Source organism: Ictidomys tridecemlineatus, chromosome 4 (genome assembly GCF_052094955.1).
Source record: "Ictidomys tridecemlineatus isolate mIctTri1 chromosome 4, mIctTri1.hap1, whole genome shotgun sequence".
Taxonomy (NCBI): Eukaryota; Metazoa; Chordata; class Mammalia; order Rodentia; family Sciuridae; genus Ictidomys; species Ictidomys tridecemlineatus.
Window position 1 is genome coordinate 92,102,638 of NC_135480.1, and position 22,376 is coordinate 92,125,013.

Below are 22,376 nucleotides of genomic sequence, written 5' to 3' on the forward strand. Positions count from 1 at the left end.
TTTAAGAATAAAGGTTCTCTTCAGTTTGAAGACAAGTGGGATTTCATGCGTCCGATTGTTTTGAAGCTTTTACGCCAAGAATCTGTTACAAAACAACAGTGGTTTGATCTGTTTTCGTAAGTAATTTACTAATTCTGTTGCTACCATAAAGCTAGTTTTTATGTCTTTCTGTACCCAAATGGAATGTGTTATTCAGGATGGTCTGTTTACCTGTTTAAAGTTATTACTAGTTTTGTTGGGGGTCCCCAAGACTTTCCTTAGGTTCATTAAGGACTCACAGGATGGAACATAAAGTCATACTCATGGCTATGACTTATTATAGTAAAAGGATACAAATGAAAATCGGCAAAGGGAAAGGGCACATGCAGTGAAGTTGCGGGAGGGGAGGAAGGCAACAAGCACAAGTTTCTAAGACCTCTCCCAGGGGAGTTACACAGGGCACAATAAATTTCCCCAGCAACAAGATTAACAACTTGTGGTATGTTGTCTACCAGAGAAACTTGATAGAGACTCAGTGTCCAGGGTTTTTATAGGAACTGATTACATAGTATGTGCCTGGCACGTACCAAAATTCTAGACTACCTGAAAGACAGCAGGTGTTCAGTGTAAACCAAATTGTTTATATAAACAGTTTAGGTATAATGGGCTACTATTCTCAGGAAAGTGTAGGAATTGTTGACTACTTACGTTCTCCAATGCCAACCAAAGGATAACCTTACAAGCAGGCATTTCTAAGGAATTCAGTGTGGGCTTTGCTGTGTTAACTCTTGTCCTTTGAGTAAAATGTCTTTATAGCAAAATTATTGTTAGTAGGCCTCCAAGTAGCAGGATAAGACCAACATGTAGTATTGATCTCAATTATACCTTTTGCCAGGAGAGCTGGGGATGTGGCTCAGTGGTAGAATTCTTGCCTTGTGTGTGTGAGGTCCTGGTTTTGACCCCTAGTACTGCCCACCCCCAACACACACATATATATTTTTCCCCTACCTTTTAGAGGGCCCACAGTTCTGTATCTGTAGATTCAACCAATTATGGATCGAAAATGTATTTTTTTAAATTATACCAACTTTAATCATACACAGACTTTTTTCTTGTCATTTCCTAAACAATACAGTATAACAACTATTTACGAGTAATTATGAGTAATCTAGAGATTATTTAAAGTTTTTTTTTTCTGCAGTATTGGGGGACAAACCCAAGGCTTCATGCATGCTACACAAGTGTTTTACTGATCTACATCCCCAGATCCCTTATTTAAAGTGTATCTAGCACTGTAGCTTATGCCTATAATCCCAGCAGCTCCAGAGGCTGAGACTGGAGGATCTTGAGTTCAGAGCCAACTTCAGCAACATAGAGGCACTAAGCAACTCAGTGAGACCCTGTTTCTAAATAAAATACAAATAGGCTGGTGATATGGCTCAGTGGTTGAGTGCCCCTGAGTTCAATCCCTGGTACCAAAAATAAATACAGTGTATCTAGGTAATACACAAATACTGTGTCATCCAGTATATGACACTGGATTTAGCAAGCCAAAACAAATTCCATTAGCCATAAAGTTTATCTTAGAAAACCAAGTGATTTTCCTCCTTCAGTTTCTGTATGAACCATTTTTGTTTTGTTTGTGTGTGTGTGTTTTAAACAGTCTTGCTAAGTTACTTAGGCTGGCCTTGAACTTGTGATCCTCCTGCTTTAGCCTCCTGAGTAGCTGGGATTATAGACTTGTGCCACCACATCCAGTGAATCTTTAAAAAAAAAAAAAAAAAAAAGAAGATGGCCTGAGGCATCAATTTTAGGCAAAGAGCCAGTAAGTTGAAGCAAACCTGAAAGCTTTCCAGGATTGTATCAAGGTGATGATGGCCAGAGCGCACACACACATGTAATCTTAGAGGACAAATGTGATATTCTTGGAAACAAGTTTTCAATTGTTAGTGTTCCCTAAGTAAGACATACCTTAGTCAGGTAGTACAGATTAACAAGGCCCCCACTTTTGACTCCTATTGTGGGACCTTTCACCTTAGGGTTCCAAGGCCAGTAGTACAATATGTTTAATTCAGTTCAGGCGTTGGTTTCTGATGGCTTGCCTGATGTCAGTTTTTGTTTGTCTGTCACAGTAGTTCATTTGCCTCACTAGTGTGAACAACATCTGGAGGTGTTTTACATGGAAGGTACAGAAACTGGGGCTTGAGGGGCTGAGGTTGTGGTTCAGTGGTAGAGCACTTGCCTCACACATGTGAGGCACTGGGTTCGATCCTCAGCACTGCATAAAAATAAATGAATAAAATAAAGGTGTTATGTCCATCTACAACTAAAAAATATTTAAAAAGAAAGAAAGGAAGAAACTGGGGCTTTAAAAACTTTTCAAGATGGGCTTATGTTACCTCCTACACTATTTTCCTTGTTCATTCATCTATTAAACAGCCTAGAAAAGATATTTCTTTCTCTGGGCAGCTGTATTTAATAGCTAAAACAGCCTTAATAATGTATGTTTACCAGGAGGGGTGAGGAGAAGGGAAGAGAAATAGAGTTAAGTTATTAATCTGTTGCAAACTGTAGCTAATCTGGAAAGCTAAACACAAGTCAGTAGCAGTGTGATCTCAAGACTGGGTCAGGAGTCCAATCTGTAATGAGTGGGTAAAGGATTAATATTTTGTGGTTTGCCTTATCTCAGTTTGTAATATTTAGCAGGAACCACCAGTGAGGAGTGCAGTTGTTAGTCTCTATATTAGTATTTAGAGCCAATTAGCCACTTGATTTTTGGATGGTCTCATCAAAGAATAAGTCCTTTTCTCTGGACATCTGTAAGCGATTGAGACAGTCCAGTTAGAATCCATGATTTTTTCATAGGTTATGGATCCACAAAAGAGTGTTATGTATTTATTTATAGTACTTGGGATTAAACCCAGGGTACTCTACCCACTCAGCTACATCCCCAATCCTTTCAATTTTTTGAGACAGAGTCTCACTAAGTTGTTGAGGCTGGCCTTGAACTAGCCTTGATCTCCTTCCTCAGTCTCCCAAATTGCTGGGATTACAGGTATGCCACCACCATGTCCAGCAGAAGAGCACCTTTTAAATATTAAACATCTTCAAGGCATAGTCATGTTTATGGAGCATATTCCTGCTTCCAGTTTAGCACAGCTTGTGTTGAGATTGAAATAGCCCAAGTTCAGAATCAGGTTTCAGCCTGGAGTTGGATCCAGGCAATTAAGATATGTGAGTTCAGGACTTCAGAAAAGCCTTTAGCTTTTCTTTGACAATGGCAAAGCTAAGATGTTGCAGCCTTCACAAACATGTTCTAAGTCCAGATGACAAGCAAGCATATCCTAAGCCTATTATATCTTGTCTAGTCTTGGAGTCCTAATTGATCCACTCAAATATATGCACTAAGCTTGAAAAATCATCAGCCTCTAATCAGACATCTGATTTCACAAGAGCTTAGTAGTAATGCAAAACTGCTTTTTAAAACTACCAAACTGAAAAAGCAAAACAAAAACCCTCCCAAATTGTAATTCCATCTTGCAATTTCCTTTGTTTCTTTGTTTGTATCCCTTTTTCTAGAGACCCCCATAGATTAAAAAATCATTGTCGATATCATCTACAATAAATTTTATGTAGAAATTTAGTCTCTTTCCAGTGCTCAGAGTTTTAAAATACAGTTTCTTCACTAGCAGGGGAAAAAAAAAAAGAGAAGTTATAGACTACTTTTTTTGGTAACTTTTCCTGATTGAGGTGATCCATCTAGTAAGTATATATATATATGTATTTTTGTGATGTTGGGGATTGGATTCAGGGTCTTAGGTATGCTAGGCAAGCTCTACCACTTCTGTGAAATGACAAACATAGTACATCATATATCTAGGTATAATAGCAACAAAATACAAAGCCATCTTTTCACCATCTCCCCTCTTTTTTCCTCATTACACATTTAACTAAACCCCTAGTTGTAAATCAGCATTCATAGGATTAATATTATAGTTGCTGGGAGATCCTGACTGAAATACATGGAATTAAAAAGAGACTAGGCTATGTAAAGCTTTGCACCAGCCCCAGGCTCTGATTTAACTATTATTTGCTCATACTTAGAGGGGGAAAAAAAAAGCATAAATGTTTAACATTTTTGGTTCATCCAGAATTCACTTTTGGGAGCTTTAGGGACCCCCTCCCCCTTAAGAACAAACCCCAAGACAATTGAGAGGGTCCATTCCCCTGGGGTTAGATCTGTCCTTTTGAAATTTCATAGATAACTTTTACCTCTCACAACAGCTAGAAGCTCAGCTGCTATTTGAAATCATGGTTGATTTCATAGCCACTCAGCAAGAGTGTCAACCTGCTGCTTCATCCTGCCTTGTGACTCCTGACACTAACCATGTCAGCAGTCCCGAGATCATCCTAGGTTCAACAGTTGCTGACAAGACTCATAGGATTCACCATGTAGTTATATTCATGGCAATGGTTTATTCCAGTGAAGGATACAAAGCAAAATCAACAAAGGAAAAAGGTACATGTGGCAAAGTCTGGGGGAAACCAGGTATAAGCTTCCAAAATGTCATGTCCCAGAGAAGATACACAGGATGACTTAACTCTTTCAGCAACTAATTTTGACAACACATAAGAAATGTTGGGTACCAGCGAAGTTCATTAGAGACTTAGTACTCATTATTTTTATTGAGGGCTGGTCTCATAACTGCCTTTGCTTGGAACATACCAAAATTCTAGACTCCCACAAGGAAAGCAAGTGTCCAATGTAAATCACACTTTTTGTTTAAACAGTTTAGGCAGCATGGGGCATTCTTGTCAAGAAATGGTAGAAACCCTCCCTAAATTGAAATGTCTAGGTGCTAGCCACAGGCCAGCCTTGCAGACAGGTCTTTATAAGGGCATTAATCTCAGGCCTGCTATCATAATTTTTTTCTGCATACTAGTAAAGTACTATATCAATGAATTATAGATTTGTGACTGCATAACCTATGCAGATTAAAGTGTTATATTCTTTATCACATGGCAAAATGATAATTTCTTAAATAACAAGAACTTATTACACAATAATTAATTTGTATCCATAAATCTGCCCTTTGATAAATTATAGTTCAGTAAAACAGCTGAGGCCTTGGAAAGGTTTTGTTGTTTAAATAAACACAAAGATCTTGGCTAAATTTTTTTTAAATACCTTTATTTTATTTATTTTTATGAAGTGTTGAGGATTGAAGCCAATGCCTCACACATGAGAGGCAAGTGATCAACCACTGAGCTACAACTCCAGCCCCAAGGTTTGGGTTTTTTTTTAATAGCATTCACTGGACACAGTGGCTCATGCCTGTGATTCCAGCAACTCAGGAAGATCACAGTTTGAGGCCAGCCTGGGCAACTTTAGTGAGATCCTGTCTTAAAACAAAAGGTAAGATGCCCCTGGATTCAATCCCCAGTACTGCAAAAAAAAAAAAAAAAAGAAAGAAAAGGAAAGGAAAGGGAAAAAAATCAGTTTATAGCATTCATGTACACATACATTTTTTCTTAAATTATTTGGTAATCTTATAAATAATACGTTGACTCTACCAGTTGATTGGATATTCTTTGATTTTATTATTGGCTACTTTTTGTTAATATGATTTATCATCTAGGTTAATGTTTTCTGAACACTCCTCAGTGGAGGAAAAAAACATAGAATGGTGACCCTGCTTAAAGTATTTTTCTAAGCAGAAATAGTAATCTTGTACTTGCCATAGTTGGTGGCCTTGATCTTCTTGGAGTACCTTAAAGCACCTTCATACCTCAAAATACCTCATTATGTAATCCTTTCAGATAAAATGATTGTGTATATCTTATCATGGCATCAAAGTTATGTGACAGTAAGACTCTTCTAAAAATTTAGCCATATTTTGATTAGATTAATCATTAAAATTTAGGTTGCCCTTTATCTTTCTATGTCTGATCAACTAAAACAATGTGTTAATATTAACTATATTGATGATTTGAAATTTCTTCCCCCTTTCTCATAATCTGTGTCGAGCTATTGGTGTTTTGGGTAGATAGCATAAGAGCATGTCCTGAATATTGTGCAATATTTATCAGCTCTGGTTTTTACCTTTGTCAGTCTCCAGTAATGGACACTCCCTGTGTGCCTCCCTATCCTCTATTAATGAAACAAAAAGAAATTTTCATGTGTTTCTGCATATCCTTTTGGGGAAGTGGTAGCTCCTTCCATTGAGAACTGCTGTTCAAGATCCATGGTATTAGGTGACTCTTATCACTGAGCTACATTCCCAGCCCTTTTTATTTATTTTTTATTTTATTTTTTTTAAGAGAATTTTTTAATATTTTAGTTTTCGGTGGACACAATATCTTTGTTTGTATATGGTGCTGAGGATCGAACCTGGGCCTCACGCATGCCAGACGAGCGCGCTACCGCTGAGCCACATCCCCAGCCCCGACACAATACCTTTATTTTTATATGGTGCTGAGGATCAAACCCAGCGCCCCGCACATGCCTGCCAAGCACGCTGCCGCTTGAGCCACATCCCCAGCCCTTTTTATTTTTGAGATAGGGTCTCACTAAGTTGCTTAGGGCCTCACTAAGTTGCTGAGGCTGGTTTTGAACTTGTGATCCTCTTGCCTCAGCCTCCCAAGCTGCTGGTATTACAGGCATGTTCCATCATGCCCAGTTTATTATTCAGTTATAAAAGATATTTCTTTCATTACTAAGTTGGTTTTTTATAACATCATTTTCTTGTTTCCCTGTTTATCTCATCTCAGTTGTCTTAGCCAACTCATCTTTGTGTGCCCCTCAAATGTTTATTTCTTCCAGAGCTCCATTTTCTTCTTATTCTTTTACCTGAATACTCATGTCTATATAAGCAGTCCAGATTATTCTCCAGGGTTGAACTTTTCAACCCATGTGGCCACTTACTTCCTGCATAAATCTGTTTCCATATGTACTTCAAATTCAGAATGATAAAAATGTTATTCATAGTCTGAACCAAAAATCTGGAAGCTATCTTTGAATATCCTGATTTTTATTCCTTTATGTCCAGTTGATTACTAGGTATTATAGATTTTTATTAAATATCTCTTGAATTGAACTTCATTCCAGGTGGGTTTTTTTTTCCATTGTCTGTTTGAAGGATTATAGTCATTCTCTCTCCCTTTCTCCTTTTCTATGTCTCTGTATATTAATTGCTGCATAACAAATTACTCTAAAACTTAGCAACTAAACCCACAAATGTTTATTATTTCAGAATTTCTGAGTTAGGAATGGTAATGGTTTCACTGACTTAGCATCTCTCATGAGGTCACAGTCAAGCTTTCAGCAAAATATTTATGCCTAGTTCAAATAGGGCTGAATAATCTTCCAAGCTCATTCACATGATCTTAGCAGGTCTCAGATCTTCATGTGCCCTTCACTGAAGACTTCAGTCCTTCCATACGGCTGTTTATAGCTTGATTTCCCTAGAGAAAGTCCAGTTGTATATCCTTTAACAATAAGACTACATTCTGAAAAATGTATCATCAGATGGTTTCCTCATTCTGTGAACATCATGGAATGTACTTTTCACAGCCTACATAGTGTAGATCAATCACTCAAGGTATCCTCTTGATAAAATCAAGAAAAACGCAATTAACGTGAGATGATTGAGACCACTGCCAGCACAACATGACATACGGTTTTACAATAAACTGTATTTTTTAATAAGTAGAAGGAGTACACTCTTTTTTTAGTGAGGTGACTTTTTAAAATAGCTTTATTTTATTCATTTACTTTTTATGTGGTGCTAAAGATTTAACCCTAGCCCAGGAGTACACTCTCTTTTTTTAAAAAATATATTTATTTTTTTAGTTGTAGTTGGACACAATATCTTTATTTTATTTATTTATTTTTATGTGGTGCTGAGGATCGAACCTAGGGCCTCGCATGTGCTAGGCAAGCGCTCTACCACTGAGCCACAACTCCAGCCCCCAGGAGTACACTCTTAATAAAAATATAGTAAACTCAAGCCAATAATGTCATTCATTAGCTTTATTAAGTATTGCATACTGTACATAATTGTATGTGGTGTACCTTTATATACCTGGCAGTGCAGTAGATGTGTTTATACCAGCATCACTAACATGAGTTATACTTATGCTGTGACATGATGATATGACATGATGATGACTATGATATCACTGGGTGATAGGAATATTTCAGTTCCATAATTTATGGGGCACTGCTGTATACGTGATTCTCATTGAAACATTCTCTGGTGCCTAAGTGTAATCCGAAAAGAGACAGTGCTCTTAAGACCTAAGCTATGGTATTTTAGAACATAATTTTGGACATGACAAGCCATTACTTCTACTCTATGCTCTTGATTATGCAGAGAAATCCTTTTACACTGTGGTGGGAAACTATACAAGTGTATGAACACCAGGAGGCATGGATCATTGGGGGAGGGCATCTCAGACACTACATCAAGAGACTATGCACACAGGACTTAAGAAACATTTTACTTTTTGAGGGTTGCCAGAATAGCTACCTATTAAATCATGTGTACTAATTATATTTCTAAATTCTCTTAAGTCTTTAACTTTTTCCACTAGATTTTCAAATGTAGAGAGTTTATGATAGATGCTATTCCTTGGTTAAGCCAACACCCATTCCCAGTTCTCTTTTTACTGGTATACCTTCCACTACAGAGGCTGGTTACTTCCTGTTTACTTCTTTGGCCTTCCCTTGATGCTTGGGTTGCTCTGTGACACAGTGCTGGAACTACGTCTCCAAGAGACTTGTAGGAAAGTTTTTTGCTTTCCAAGATGAGCTAAATTAATGTGCGTGGCACTGTCCTCCCTTTCTTCCCTTTGTAGTCACGGAGATAAGAGGCTAACATACTAAGATGACAGAGTGGAAAGAAAAAGGTCCTGGTGAGTCTCTGAACAGACACTAATAATTGCCTACTTCTAGACTTCTTGCTATGTGAGAAAAATGCCATCTTAATGGTTTAAGTTGCTATTAATTGAGTTTATTTGGTTTTAGCCAAAGGCATCAATTTTTTTTTTTTTTTAAACCAGGGATTGAACCCAGAGGCACTCAACCATTGAGTTACATCCCCAGTCCTTTTTATTTTGTTTTGATATAGGATCTCACTAAGTTGCTTAAGGCTTCACTAAGTTGCTGAGGCTGGCTTTCAACTTGGGATCCTCCCTCCTCAGCCTCACTCAGATTATAGATGAGCAATACTGCACTTAACTAGCCAAATGCATTTTAACTGATAAAAGGATGTGGAAAGTATTCCTATGTATTTGTGTCAACGTGGGCTTTTTTTTCTAAGCTCTTACATTTATAATTATTTTTGGCTTTCTATTTATATGTATATGTGTGTACATATAAATAGATTGACATATCATCTAAATAATGCTTTTATCAATTATAATATTTCTTCTTACTACTTCTTTTAACTGTAAATTTCTCTTTGGGCCAGACACTGTATTGTATACCTGTAACCCCAGTTACTTGGGAAGCTGAGGCAGGAGGAGCTCAAGTTCAAGGCTAGGCTGAACAATTTAATAAGACTCTATTTCAAAATAAAAATTGTAAAGGTTGGGGATATAGCTCAGGGGTAAAGTGCTCCTGATTTAATCACTAGTACCTGAAGGGTAGTGGAGTGGTGGGGTGATGGTGGATATTCCTCTTTGGGTGATACCAATATTTCCAGTATTGCTTTTTTTTTTTTTATTTGTGTTTGGTGTTTTATAAAATAAACTGTTTTGAGGTATATGTGTGTATGTATACATATGCTTTTATGATAAAATGCACACAAACCTTATTATGTTAGCTTTATAATTGTACAATTCAGTGGCATTAATTATATTCACAGTGTTGTGCAAATATCAACACTGTCCATTCTCAGAACTTCTTTATTATACTAAACAGAAGCTCCGTACCCATTAAACAATTAACTCTTCCAGACAAAGTGACACATACCTATAATCCCAACTAACTGGGGTGGTAGTAAGGTAGGAGGATCCTAAGTTCAAGGCCATAAACAATTTAGCAAGATCCTGTCTGAAAATAAAAAATAAAAGGGGCTGGATTTTATTTTTTAGCTCAGTGGCAGAGTACCCTGGGTTCAATCCCCAGTACTGTAAAAACAAAACAAAAACAACTCTTCTTCCCCCAGCCCCGTACCCCTCGTAACCTCCATTCTACTTTCTGTTATGAATTTGCCTAACTAGGTATTTCATAAATACTAGTCCTTCTTATCCACAGTTTCACTTTCTGTGGTTTCAGTTACCTGCTATCAGCTCTGGTCTGAAAATATTAAATGGAAAGTTCCAGAAATAAACACTTCATAAGTTTTAAATTGTGTGCTTTTCTGAGTAGCATGATGTGCTGTCCCACATCATCTTGCCTGGGTCATAAATCATCCCTCTATCCAGAATATCCATACTATATATGCAACTCTGTTAGGTACCCAGTAGGCTTCTTGATTAGTAGTTGAAGGTAGTTGCATCCCAGTGTTTAGATAACTTGTACTTTACTTAATAATGTCCCCAAAGCACATGAGCAGTGGTGCTGGTAATTCAGATATGCGAAAGAGAAGCTGTTAAGTGTTTCCTTAATTAGACTACATCATAAGTATGTCTGCATGGGGAAGAAAACATAGTGCTATTTGACATTTCAGACATTGACAGGGAGGTCTTGGATCATGTTTTTCGAGAGTCAAGGGGAACTGCTGTAAGCAGAATCATACAGTATTTGTACTTTGAAAAACACATTCCTTTTGTGTGGTGGAGGGGGTTAGGGATTGGACCTAGGGCCTTTAGCAAGCTAAGTATACACTCTACCAGTGAGCTACACTCCCAGTCTGCATTCCATCCTTCCATCCCTCCCTCCCTTTCTGTCTGTCTTTTGGGCAGCACTGTGGATCCAACCTAGGCTTTGAACATGTTAGTCAAGTACTGCTGAGCTGTTTCCAGCCCTGCATGCTGTGTCTTTTAATGGATCATTTATTTCAGTTCAAGTTTAATATTATGTCTGATGTTCTTGTTTTTATTACTTTTATCACTCTAGCATTTATGAGGTATTATAGTTTCTTTAGTTTTCTTTTCCTTGTTTTTGTTAATTTGAAAAGTTTACTTCTATGAATAGTTATCTTCCTGTTTCTTACTCTCAGAAGCATCCCATAGTGTTATTATTGATTGGAAGCAACATCTTATTATTTTTATGTTACTATTTTAGTTCTTTTCTATCCAAAGAAATTAAAATCTTTGGAATACTTTTCATCTTTTGCTTTTCCTTTTCACCTGCTCCATTTCTTTATTCCTTTAAAATCTTTGAAAAGCAATTATTTCCTTCTTTTCCCGTTCCTCAACTCCAAGATTTTTCTGATATAGTTCAGCATTTACAAACAACTTTCCTTATAGCATATCCTTTTTTAAAAAGCATTTTGGCTATACATTCCAAAGAGTATGTTCTTATTCGTTATGGCCTAGCTTCATGTATTTGTTGCTCACTATTGCATCTTCCCTTTTATCTTGAATTATAATCTTTGATATAACAGTGCATGCACCTATATGGATAAATATCAGAAGCAATGCTGAGTGGAAAAATTATCTGAAAAAGTTGTTATTTGATAAGAAGATTTCCATAAAGTTAAAAAATTCTCATAATACTTGGTAAAACTTGAGGGGGGAAAAAAGTTCCACTTGTTTATTTCTTAGGAGGTAGGGAGGAGGGTAAGAACAGGGAAAGGAACATAAAGAGCTTTATGGATATCGTATAATACATTCCTTGAATATAGAACATTACTTAAAATGTGTATAAAAATTGACCAGGAAATTCACCATGCTCTGTTATGTGTTTTGGGAAAAAAAAAAAAAAAGTGTACATTGAGAAACCTTTCTCCTTGTTGAAGCAAAGAATAACTTGGAGGTTGAGAAAAAAGAACTAGGGGAAATGTACCTGATCACTCAAAAATTCGTTAGGTAAGATTTCTTCACTCCCCAACCCACTTAGGTAAAATTTCTAGGAAGCTCTCCAACCCCATCTTTTTTACCGCACCATTCCTCTTTTCTTATGAAACTCAAGTCACAGTTAAGCCCTTTGACATTTATCAGGCATTGTTTTGAGTATGTCAGGGATACTAAGATAGGCCTGTGTGGGGTAGGCACAGGACTCCTTTGATGGGTGACTTTGGCTCCAGAACCCTTCACCAGCTTTAATCAACCTTGTTATAACTGCACTGCAGTCTAGGACTCTTGCTGCCCATCTACCTTTCTTTACTCTTACAGAGATTAGACCTACATTTTCTTGTTCACTTTCCATGCGCCTTCAAGTCATTCCCTCAATGTATCTCATATTTCTCATCCTATCTGCTTCTTGAAAGATCTAAACTAATGCAGGAGTCAGTGTGAACTGCCTAGCATATAGTAAGCCAGGACTGTGTGTATTAATATTGTTATGGAAAACTAAATAACAGATAATGGTAACTGTGGTATTGGACATGTCCAAATCAGGGATATTTAGGAGATAGGTACAATATAGAAATATATTTAATACTAGTACATGTTCAGAAAATTAATTTCTTAATTACCACATTATAGAGCAGGGACACTTAGAACAAAATAGTTTGCCAAGCACAGTTTCACAAATCTCTAATCTCAGCTACTCCAAAGGCTGAGGAAGGATGATCACAGGTTCAAAGCCAGCCTCAGCAATTTAGCAAGATTTTTGTCTCAAATATAAAAAGGACTGGAGATGGAGCTCTGGTTAAATGCTTCAGGGTTCAATCCCCACTAGTGGGTTGGGGGAAGGATCTTAGGTTGAGGATTCATTTAATTAAAAAAATATATATATAGGGGACTGGGGATATAATTCAGTTGGTAGAGTTCTTGCCTAGAATGGACAAGACCCTGAGTTCAATCCCCAACACCACCACCACCCCCCCAAAAAAAAAAATGTAGAGAGACATACACACACACACACTTGGGTGTGTGTGTAATATATATATATATATTTTCATTCTCCAGGGATTCATTCAATAGATAATGGAAGCTTTGATATAAAGAATATCCCCAAAAAACACAAAATATCTCCAGAATTATATGTTAATAACCAAATAATTTGCCTTCTGATAAAATGTCAGCTTTATAAGTTCAGTTTTTTTGTTTTTTGGTACCAAGGATTGAAACCAGGGCCACTTTACCTCTGAGCCACATCCCCAGCCCTTTTTATTTATTTTGAGACGGGGTCTCACTAAGTTGCTTAGGGCCTTGATAAGTTTCTGAGGCAGACTTTGAACTTGTGATCCTTCTATCTGAGCCTCCTAAGTTGCTGGGATTATAGGTGGGTGACACCACGCCTGGCAAAGTTTTTATGTACTAATTTATGATAGCTTTTTGTTGTTTTTATTTTTGGTTTAAATTAAGGAGACAGTTGTCCCTGTAATGAATAGACAGGAGAAGCTGAGAGAGATGCTTTAATGGGTTTTAATATCTAATTTTCTTAAAAAGATAGTTTATATCTGTTGTAAGAACATACTTGTTTTTTGCACAAGAAAATGTTAGTAAGTTAGCTTTGGGGAGTGAGATTGAGATATGAAGATATACCTTTATAATGAAATTTTATATGGTAAAAAAGAGAATTAAGAAGGAAAATGCAAATAAAAACAGATGTATATGTGTGAGACAACTTAGAGTGCTTGATTCTTGGGAATGAATTCAAGCACCATTAGTTTAATGTACCACGGTGCATGGAAGCTGGGCTATACGGATCTTAAGATAAATTTTTTTTCTGTTCTTGTTCCATTAATAATGTCTGTTTACTTTATTATTTTTAACAGGGATGTGCATGCGGTCTGTCTCTGGGATGATAAAGGCCCAGCAAAAATTCATCAGGCTTTAAAGGAAGATATCCTTGAGTTTATTAAGCAAGCACAGGCAGTAAGTTCTGTATCTTTTTTTTTTTTTTTTGGTGCTGGGGTTTGAACCTAGGGCCTCTCACAGATGCTAAGCATACACTTTACTGCTGAGCTATTTCCCAGCCTCAGGTTGGTTATACAACTATACAGTCAATATTATATTTTGTGATTGTGAAAGTAAAAATTCCTTAATCCCAGCAGCTTTGGAGGCTGAGACAAGAGGATCATGAGTTCAAAGCCAGCCTCAGTAAAAGCAACTCAGTGAGACTCTGTCTCTAAATGAAATACAAAATAGGGCTGGGGATGTGGCTCAGTGGTTCAGTGCCCCTGAATTCAATCCCTGGTACCTCTCAAAAAATAAAGTAAGACTTTCTGAAGTAATTTAAAATATTATATTGACTTCTGACACATCTGTTTATTTAAAAATGAAATGATTGTCATTTGTTGGATGTTTACCTCTTATTGTGATAATTTCTGTCAACAGAAATACATTATTATCTCTAATTAAAAGATGCTATAAGGGATTTAGTTTTTTATACATTTTTTAGAAGTCTCCATTGTCATTATATTTTGGCCCTAGGTTAATCCACATAAATCTTTCTTTCATCTCATGACCTCTTTCAGGTAGATAGTAATTTTCTTCAATTCTAGATACTTCTCTGAATAAAAAATCCTGGGAGTGTCCTTTGTTTTGCTGTTGCTGCCTGAAGTCAGCATTATTGTGTTGGTATTATGAGTAAAATTTTAATTTTACTTAAATGAGGACAAAGGTCATTTAGGCCATTGGTTCATTATACAAGCATTAATTTTGTTTTGTTTTCATTGACACCTTTGTTTTTTGGAAAAATGAATGCAGAAGTAATGTATTATTTTGAAACAACATTAGCAAAATGAATGAATCCCTTACCACTTTGAGAAGTGGCTTAAAAACATGAAATTTTTCTTTTGTATAAAATGAAAACTAGAGGGCTAGAATTTCTTATTCTCTAGGTAAATCTTTGTCTTGTACAACATTTGTAAATGTTGTTTGTTAAAAATGTTAAATACTAATAGCTGCTTAGCAATTCAAAATTAAAAATGAGTTTTTCTATATAGAACTCAAAGGAAGATATTCAAATCAAGTATATGACTCGTGTATATTTAATTCTGCTGGTAGCTACTGCCATGATAGGATAATAATGATGAGTATTATTTACAAAATTGTTTTAGTGATAATATAAATAAGTTTTTTAAGATTAGAGTTTTATAGGAAATGATCTTTTAATGAAAATAAATCCTGTTTTTAAGCTTTACTTAATGAAATGTTTCAAATCAATTTAATTAAAATTATACATAAAACTGACTTAGAAATACCTTTTCCATTTGGATTAGGAAATATGAGCTTTTCTGTTTATAACTTTTGGTAAAGATAAATTATGTTTATTTCAAATTGATAGTTTTATTTGTTAGTTTCTGGAAACAGGCTAATAAAGACTCATCTTAAATTAGGTGTGATATACTTATAATCCTAGTGACTAGGGAGACTGAGGCAGGATTCCATGTTTGAGGCCAACCTGGACAATTTAGCAAGACCCTCAGCAATTTAGTGATAAAACATTTATTCTCAATGGGCTGGGGTTGTGCCTCAGTGGTAGAGCACTTGTATGGTATGTGTGAGGCCCTGAGTTCAGTTCTCAGCACCACATACAAATAAATAAATTAAATAAAGGTCCACCAATGACTAAAAAAATACTTTAAAAAATATTTATTCCAAAAGTAAAAAACAAAAATGGCTGGGGATGTAGCTTAGTGGTAAAGTGCTACTGGGTTCAATCTCCGGTATGAAAAACAAACAAACAAAATCTTCTTAGATATTGTTAACAGTTGTTTAAAAATGTAGTTACTTAATACTAGCAAACAAAATATGTAAGAATTTCACTGTAACATGACCTGATAAAGTCTAGAATATGTATCTGAGGAAGGGCCGGACTCGGTGTTGCATGCCTATAATCCCAGTGACTGGGGAGGCTGAGGCAGAAAGATGCCACGTTCAAGTCCAGCCTCAGTAATTTAGTGAGTCCTTAAGCAATTTAGCAAGACCCTGTCTCTAAATAAGAAATAAAAAGGGGTGGGGACTTGGCTCAGTGGTTAAACACCTCTAGGTTTAATCCCCAGTTATGTGCCCCTGCCCCAAAAAAATTTGGAAAAGAACTTAAGACCACTGATACAGAGCAGTTAAAACTGTAGGAATATCAATGGCAGACATGAATATACAATTTTAAAAGATTTTTTAACTCGAGAATATCTAGCTTTGTGATTCATTTGAACTTACCTTGTTAGGAAGAACCATATTTCCCAAATAAGAAAGGTACTATGCATTAAAATGTTTATGGCATTATTTAAAATGATGCAAAAAAGGGTCTGGCTAGCTCACTGGTAGATTACCAGAGGTATATTGGGGGGGGGTGAGGGGGTGCTAGGAGTTAAAGACCAACCTAGGCAACTTAGTGAAACCACCTATCTCAAAGCAAGACAACAAAAGCAAACAATATAAACAATATTTGAGAAATCATTAGGAAATTGGTTTTTTCTTTTTTTAGATTAGCATAACGACTTTATTTTGTTTTTCAATCCTGGGCATTGAACCCAGGGCCTTGCGCGTGCTAGGCAAGTACTATAGCACTGGATTATTGTTCCAGCCAAAGATAATTATTTTGTTCATAATTCTGTGATTTAGTTATTTGGGCTGGCTCAACTGATTTCACCCAAGCTTCTAAATTCAGCAGTAGTTGGTTGTTGGCTCTGCAGAACCAGGTCGCCCAAGAGGGCCTACTAGTGTTTGATGCTGGTTTTCTCTTTCACCATGTAATTTCTCATTTTTCAAAGAAATCACCCTTAAAGTGAGATAAGGATCTATAAAACTTCATGTCTAGGCTTGGAAATCGTGTTTTACTACTTTGACCTTTTGTTGGTCATAGCACTTTACCAGACCAGCCTAACCACAAGCAGTGGTCAAATTGACTCCATCCCAGCTTCTTAAAATATTGAGATAAATTGCCCAGCATGTGCAAGCCCCTAGGTTTGATTCTAGCACATCCACTCCTCCCCTACCCTGCAAATTGAGATATAATTCACATATCATAAAATTCAATGTCTTAAAAGCTTGTCATTCATATGAGCTTTATTATAGTCACAAAGTTGGATACATCATCCACTAATTGCCACGTATTTTCATCTCCCTAAAACAAAAGGCTGTACCTGTTAACAGTCACTTCCTAGTATACCTCCTTACCACTAAACCATTTCTTGTTTTCTGCCTCTGCAGATTTGCCTGTTCTTGATATTTCCTATAAAGTATCATCGTATAATATGTGACCTTTTATGACCACATTTTCACTTGGGAAAATCTTTTCAAGATTCATTTTATGTTGTAATATTGATCAGTATTTTTTACTTTTTCTGGATGAATAGTATTTCATCATGTGGCTCTACCACATACAGTTTATCCATTCATCAGTTGATGGATGTTTCTTGTCTATTATGAATAGTGATGCTATGAGCATTTGTGTACAAGACTTTTGGGAACATGCTTTAATTGCCCTTGGATATAATACAGTTTGTGCGATAAATAAAACATTTTAAAATTATGACATGAATATGTTTTGTTCTTATTTTTCAAAGTACACTATGTTTATTTCAAATTGGTATGATTCTTTTTTCCAGCGAGTACTGAGCCATCAAGATGACACAGCTTTGCTAAAAGCATATATTGTTGAATGGAGAAAATTCTTTACACAATGTGATATTTTACCGAAACCTTTTTGTCAACTAGAGATTACTTTAATGGGTAAACAGGGCAGCAATAAAAAGTCAAATGTGGAAGACAGTATTGTTCGAAAGGTAAGTCAGTTTTTCCTATCGTTTTTCTGGTACTCTTTAGAAAGCTTATTTGAAGGCATTTCAAAATAATGCACACTTTAAGTGAGTTTTTGTTTCACATATAAATTCCTTTTTACCTCTTGTATTTTATTGAATAATGATATTTTTAATTTTTTTCTTTTATCTATCTTTAACTTTAGTTCTCCTTCATCTTTTTATTTGGTCTTAAACTATAGATCTTTGTCTTCAAACATTATCTCCTTTGGGCTGGGGTTGTAGTGTTAAGAGAGCTTGCCTAGCATGTGTGAGGCATTGGGTTTGATCGTCAGCACCACATAAAAATAAATAAATAAATAAATAAAGGTATCGGTCCATCTACAACTAAAAAAAAACCAAACATCTCGTTTGCTTTTCCTTTTTACTTTCAACTTTTTTTATTATTATCTTTAGTATTTAATTTTCCTGTTCTTTTTTTGTACTTTTATTTTTCTGTAAGTTATTGTTTTTAGTAATCCTTTTATTAGCTTGCTTTCTAATAAGTTTGTGTTTAATTTTTGATAAACTGCTGTCATCTTTATAATCTTATAAACTCAGTATGTATCATACTTTTATATTTTGCATGGATTCTAATTAAAAGCACATGCCCAGTAGCTCGTCATGATTTAATGGAAAGAACTCAATCTGGAAAGTGAGAAAGGTTTCCCTTAGAACTCTAAATCACTCTTCAACTTTTTGTCTTTTACCAAGTATCTTCCTACTTGTGAAAATCAAAAGTAACTAGAGGTATATTTCGGGGGTGAGGGGGTGCTAGGGATTGAATTCAGGGCCTCACACATACTAAGCCCTCACTCTACCACTGAGCTACATCCTAAACCCCAACCAGAGAATTGAAAAGTTAAAAATGCCATTTGAACTTTAAATAACCTACTGTTTGCTGTGATGATTATTAAAACTCAGGCATTAAAATAGCATGGTCTAAAAAAAAAGTAATAATAATATCATGGTCTAGGCATTCTTGCCTCATCCCACTCTTAAAATTTGCTTAATTTGCACAAAAAAGAAAGACACATTCAGATGCTATTTAATTTGTAATTCTGTAATCTTATCCTCTTTTATTGTTATTCCTTTATTTTTTGCAATTCTATATGCATTGTGGGAAGTGGCATCCCTTAAGAGCATCAATTCCGAGAACCAGAATTGGATTCAGATCCCAGTGTTGCAACTGCAAACTGCATGACTGTGGCCTTGCTCTCTCTGTCCCTTGTTCCACATAGAGAGGAGATAAGAGTGTACCTATATCAAGATGATGAAGGTTGAGTTATATGTAGAAATTACCTAGAGCAGTCCCAGATATGTAATGAATATTAATGCCTTGTGGGTTCTTTATGTTGTTCCTGCCATCACTAACATTTATTCTACACCTGACTAAATTATTCCAAGCATTAAAACATATTCACTAATGTGTATTTTTATAAACAGAACTGGGATTCAAATTCAGTTATGTCTGATTCTGAAATACTTTTTTTTTTATCATTATGCTAAATATACTACTTTCCTGAAGAATGCTAAATGTGTGCCTAAGAATTTTATTTCTTTTAGTGTTCATACTAAAATATGTGTTTGTTTGGAGGTGGTATACTCATTATGTTAATAGTTGAAAATAATTCCATATTTTCTTCTTGTTTTCCTAGCTCATGCTTGATACATGGAATGAATCAATTTTTTCAAACATAAAAAACAGACTTCAAGATAGTGCAATGAAGCTGGTACATGCTGAAAGATTGGGAGAAGCTTTTGATTCTCAGCTGGTCATTGGAGTAAGAGAATCCTATGGTATGTTCTAAACTCTTAATTCTTTGTCATAAAAATTCCAGGACAATTATAGTTTTGTCAGAGTTATGTTTATCAGCATATAAACTGACATCTTTTTTTGTTCCAGATGCTTTTAATAGTACACAAATGGTATTCATTATACTTGTTTTTTAGTTTCTTTTTTTAAAAATTTTTTAATTTTTTTATTTATATGTGATAGTGGAATGAGTTACAATTCTTGTTATACAAATAGAGCACAATTTTTCATATCTCTGATTGTATACTTATTGTATAAGAAACCTGCAAAAAATCATATTGATGTGTCTGTCATATTTCCTCCATATCATTAATTTCTTGACTGTTAATTTATGTATGTATTTATTTATTAGTACTAGAAATTAAAACCAGAGACACTCTACCACTATACCCCCAACCTTTTTATTTTTTTATTTTGAGACGGGATCTCACTAAGTTGCTGTGGCTAGCCTGGAACTTGAGATCCTCCTGCATTATCTTCCTGAGTCACTGGGATTATGGGCTTGCAACACCACACTTGGTTGCTAACAAATCTTTTTAATGACCTAAAATAAAGAAATGAGAATTTGGATGTATTTTTTAAATACGTAAATTTTGAATGTAAATTTGCATGTGACTCATAAAAGGTAACTGCTTTTGTGTTTGTTTTCAGGAACTTACTTCACCCTGAACATTTTCTCTACCTCTTAGCTTCTGGCAGTATTTTCATTTGTATTTTCAATCATGTATATTGTTTCCTCTGACTTAGAATACTCTTCATCTTCTAATTCCTTTTTATACTTTGTTTCCTCATGGAGGCCTTTCCTAATTCACACACTAGGTTAGGTCCTATCACTTCATGTTTCATGGTATCTGTGTCTCCCTAGAATAATACTAAGTGTCTTGTTGACCCTGTATCTTTCTATAGAATGCCTGACAGAAAATCACTCTCAACTAGCATTTGTTGAGTTAATGAACCTTCATTTCTTTTTTTTTTTTTTCATTTCTTACTCTTGCATTGTAATTGCACATAATAGTGGGATTCGTTGTTACATATTCATACGTGCACATGATATAATTTGGTCAGTATTGTTCCCCCCAGTATTAGTGAACCTTTAGGGTGTTTTTGACTGGTTTTTCCCTTTTGCTCCCATATTTCTTTAGTATTATTTTATTGTTTTGTTTGTTTGTTTGTTTGTTTTTACCAACAGCATCCTGAATACAGACTACTTAATTTGAGATTTGTGACTTTCCATAGCAATTCCTAATTTACCATTCTTCCTTATTTTCTATTAACCTTATAGTTGACTTAGACCACCTAATCATTATAGCTTGTGCTTTTCTGCTTCCGAATATTATCTTACTAATCTGTCTATGCAAATTCTTATTTATTTTTAAAATTCAATTTAAATCTAATCTGTTCTGCAAATGATTTCTTGATCATTGATTTAGAAATCAGTGTCTTTACTATTCCAAAACAAAGTAGTTCATATTCTTTCTTGTTGTATTTGTTACTTAACTGCTTTGATCTTTTTAAGTTTTTTATGGAGATTTTTGTCTTATAAAGGATTTTTGTCTCAAACAATTATATGTTCTCACGAACACTGTCATCTTCCATATAATAACTCCTCAATATAAAGTAAAATTTTATTTTCTATTTTTCAGTTAACCTTTGTTCTAATCCTGAAGATAAGCTTCAGATTTATAGGGACAATTTTGAGAAGGCATATTTGGATTCAACAGAGAGATTTTATAGAACACAGGCACCCTCATATTTACAACAAAATGGTGTACAGAATTATATGAAATATGTAAGTCAGAACTTCATACATTTGGTAATTTGAAATGTTATCTTGATATTCTTGATAGTCTTAAAATGATTGCTATTTTGCTTCTGGACAGGCAGATGCTAAATTAAAAGAAGAAGAAAAACGAGCACTACGTTATTTAGAAACAAGACGAGAATGCAACTCTGTTGAAGCAGTAAGTAATTTTTGTAATTGTACATTTTATGAGATTATTTGAAGTACAATTGCATAGGGATGGCAAATACATGACACTATCTATCCTTTATATAATGACATTATTCTTTCTCATGTCTCTGACCAACCTTACTAATTGGTTACAGCATTACTAATTGTTTCCCAGTAAGTAAAAGCAAAGTTCCAAAAAGCATCTTATTCAGAACACATTGTTCCTCAGAGCTGGTGTGCAAAAAAAAGCCTATTTGCCATCCCTGCTCTAAATTTTACTGTATTTAATGTACACTACTTAATTTTTAATCAACCTCCTCTTTCTATACATTTCTAAAGGCAATCATTTTAGTGATTTTTTTCATGTTGCAAGTAAAATATACTTTTTGGGGCTGAGATTGAGGCTCAGTGGTAGAACACTTGCCTAGCATGTGTGAAGCCCTAGATTCAATCCTCAGCACCACATAAAGATAAATAAAGATATTGTGCCCATCTACAACTAAAAAAATGAATACACACACACACACTCTGTCCTTGATATGATTCTCAATATTTTCAGTAGATATATTTTGTAAAGTGGCTGCAAAAACTGAATTAGTCATTATTGAATCACTTATTACCCCTTGGAGGCATTTCTTTTTGTTATTTGATGTAGGAACATCGACCTTTATTTATTATTTTATATTATATAATTAGTTCTTCATTTAAATGAGGTTGGTCAAGGGTTTTGTTTTGTTTTTAATACAAGAATTCATTAAAAAAAAGAATTCATGTTAGCATTGCTTTAATAAGGAAGGTAGTAATCAAGTTTGGGAGAGTCTTGGAA

At 35.2% G+C, this 22,376-nt stretch overlaps 1 protein-coding gene across 3 annotated transcripts in view; it reads left to right on the forward strand.

Annotated features, from left to right (window-relative positions):
* Positions 1 to 22,376, forward strand: part of Cul5 (cullin 5) — an 84,694-nt gene that overhangs the window by 17,665 nt on the left and 44,653 nt on the right. The window contains exons 1-7 of one of the 3 annotated variants that reach the window (XM_040285158.2): positions 1 to 116; positions 8,839 to 8,895; positions 13,815 to 13,914; positions 17,595 to 17,771; positions 19,442 to 19,583; positions 21,243 to 21,388; positions 21,480 to 21,560. In XM_040285158.2, coding sequence (XP_040141092.1) covers positions 17,715 to 17,771; positions 19,442 to 19,583; positions 21,243 to 21,388; positions 21,480 to 21,560 — 426 coding nt within the window. In that variant the 5' untranslated portion in view covers positions 1 to 116; positions 8,839 to 8,895; positions 13,815 to 13,914; positions 17,595 to 17,714. The remainder of the gene's footprint in view (positions 117 to 8,838; positions 8,896 to 13,814; positions 13,915 to 17,594; positions 17,772 to 19,441; positions 19,584 to 21,242; positions 21,389 to 21,479; positions 21,561 to 22,376) is intronic. The other 2 variants (XM_005329072.5, XM_040285159.2) reach the window with 2 other exon arrangements.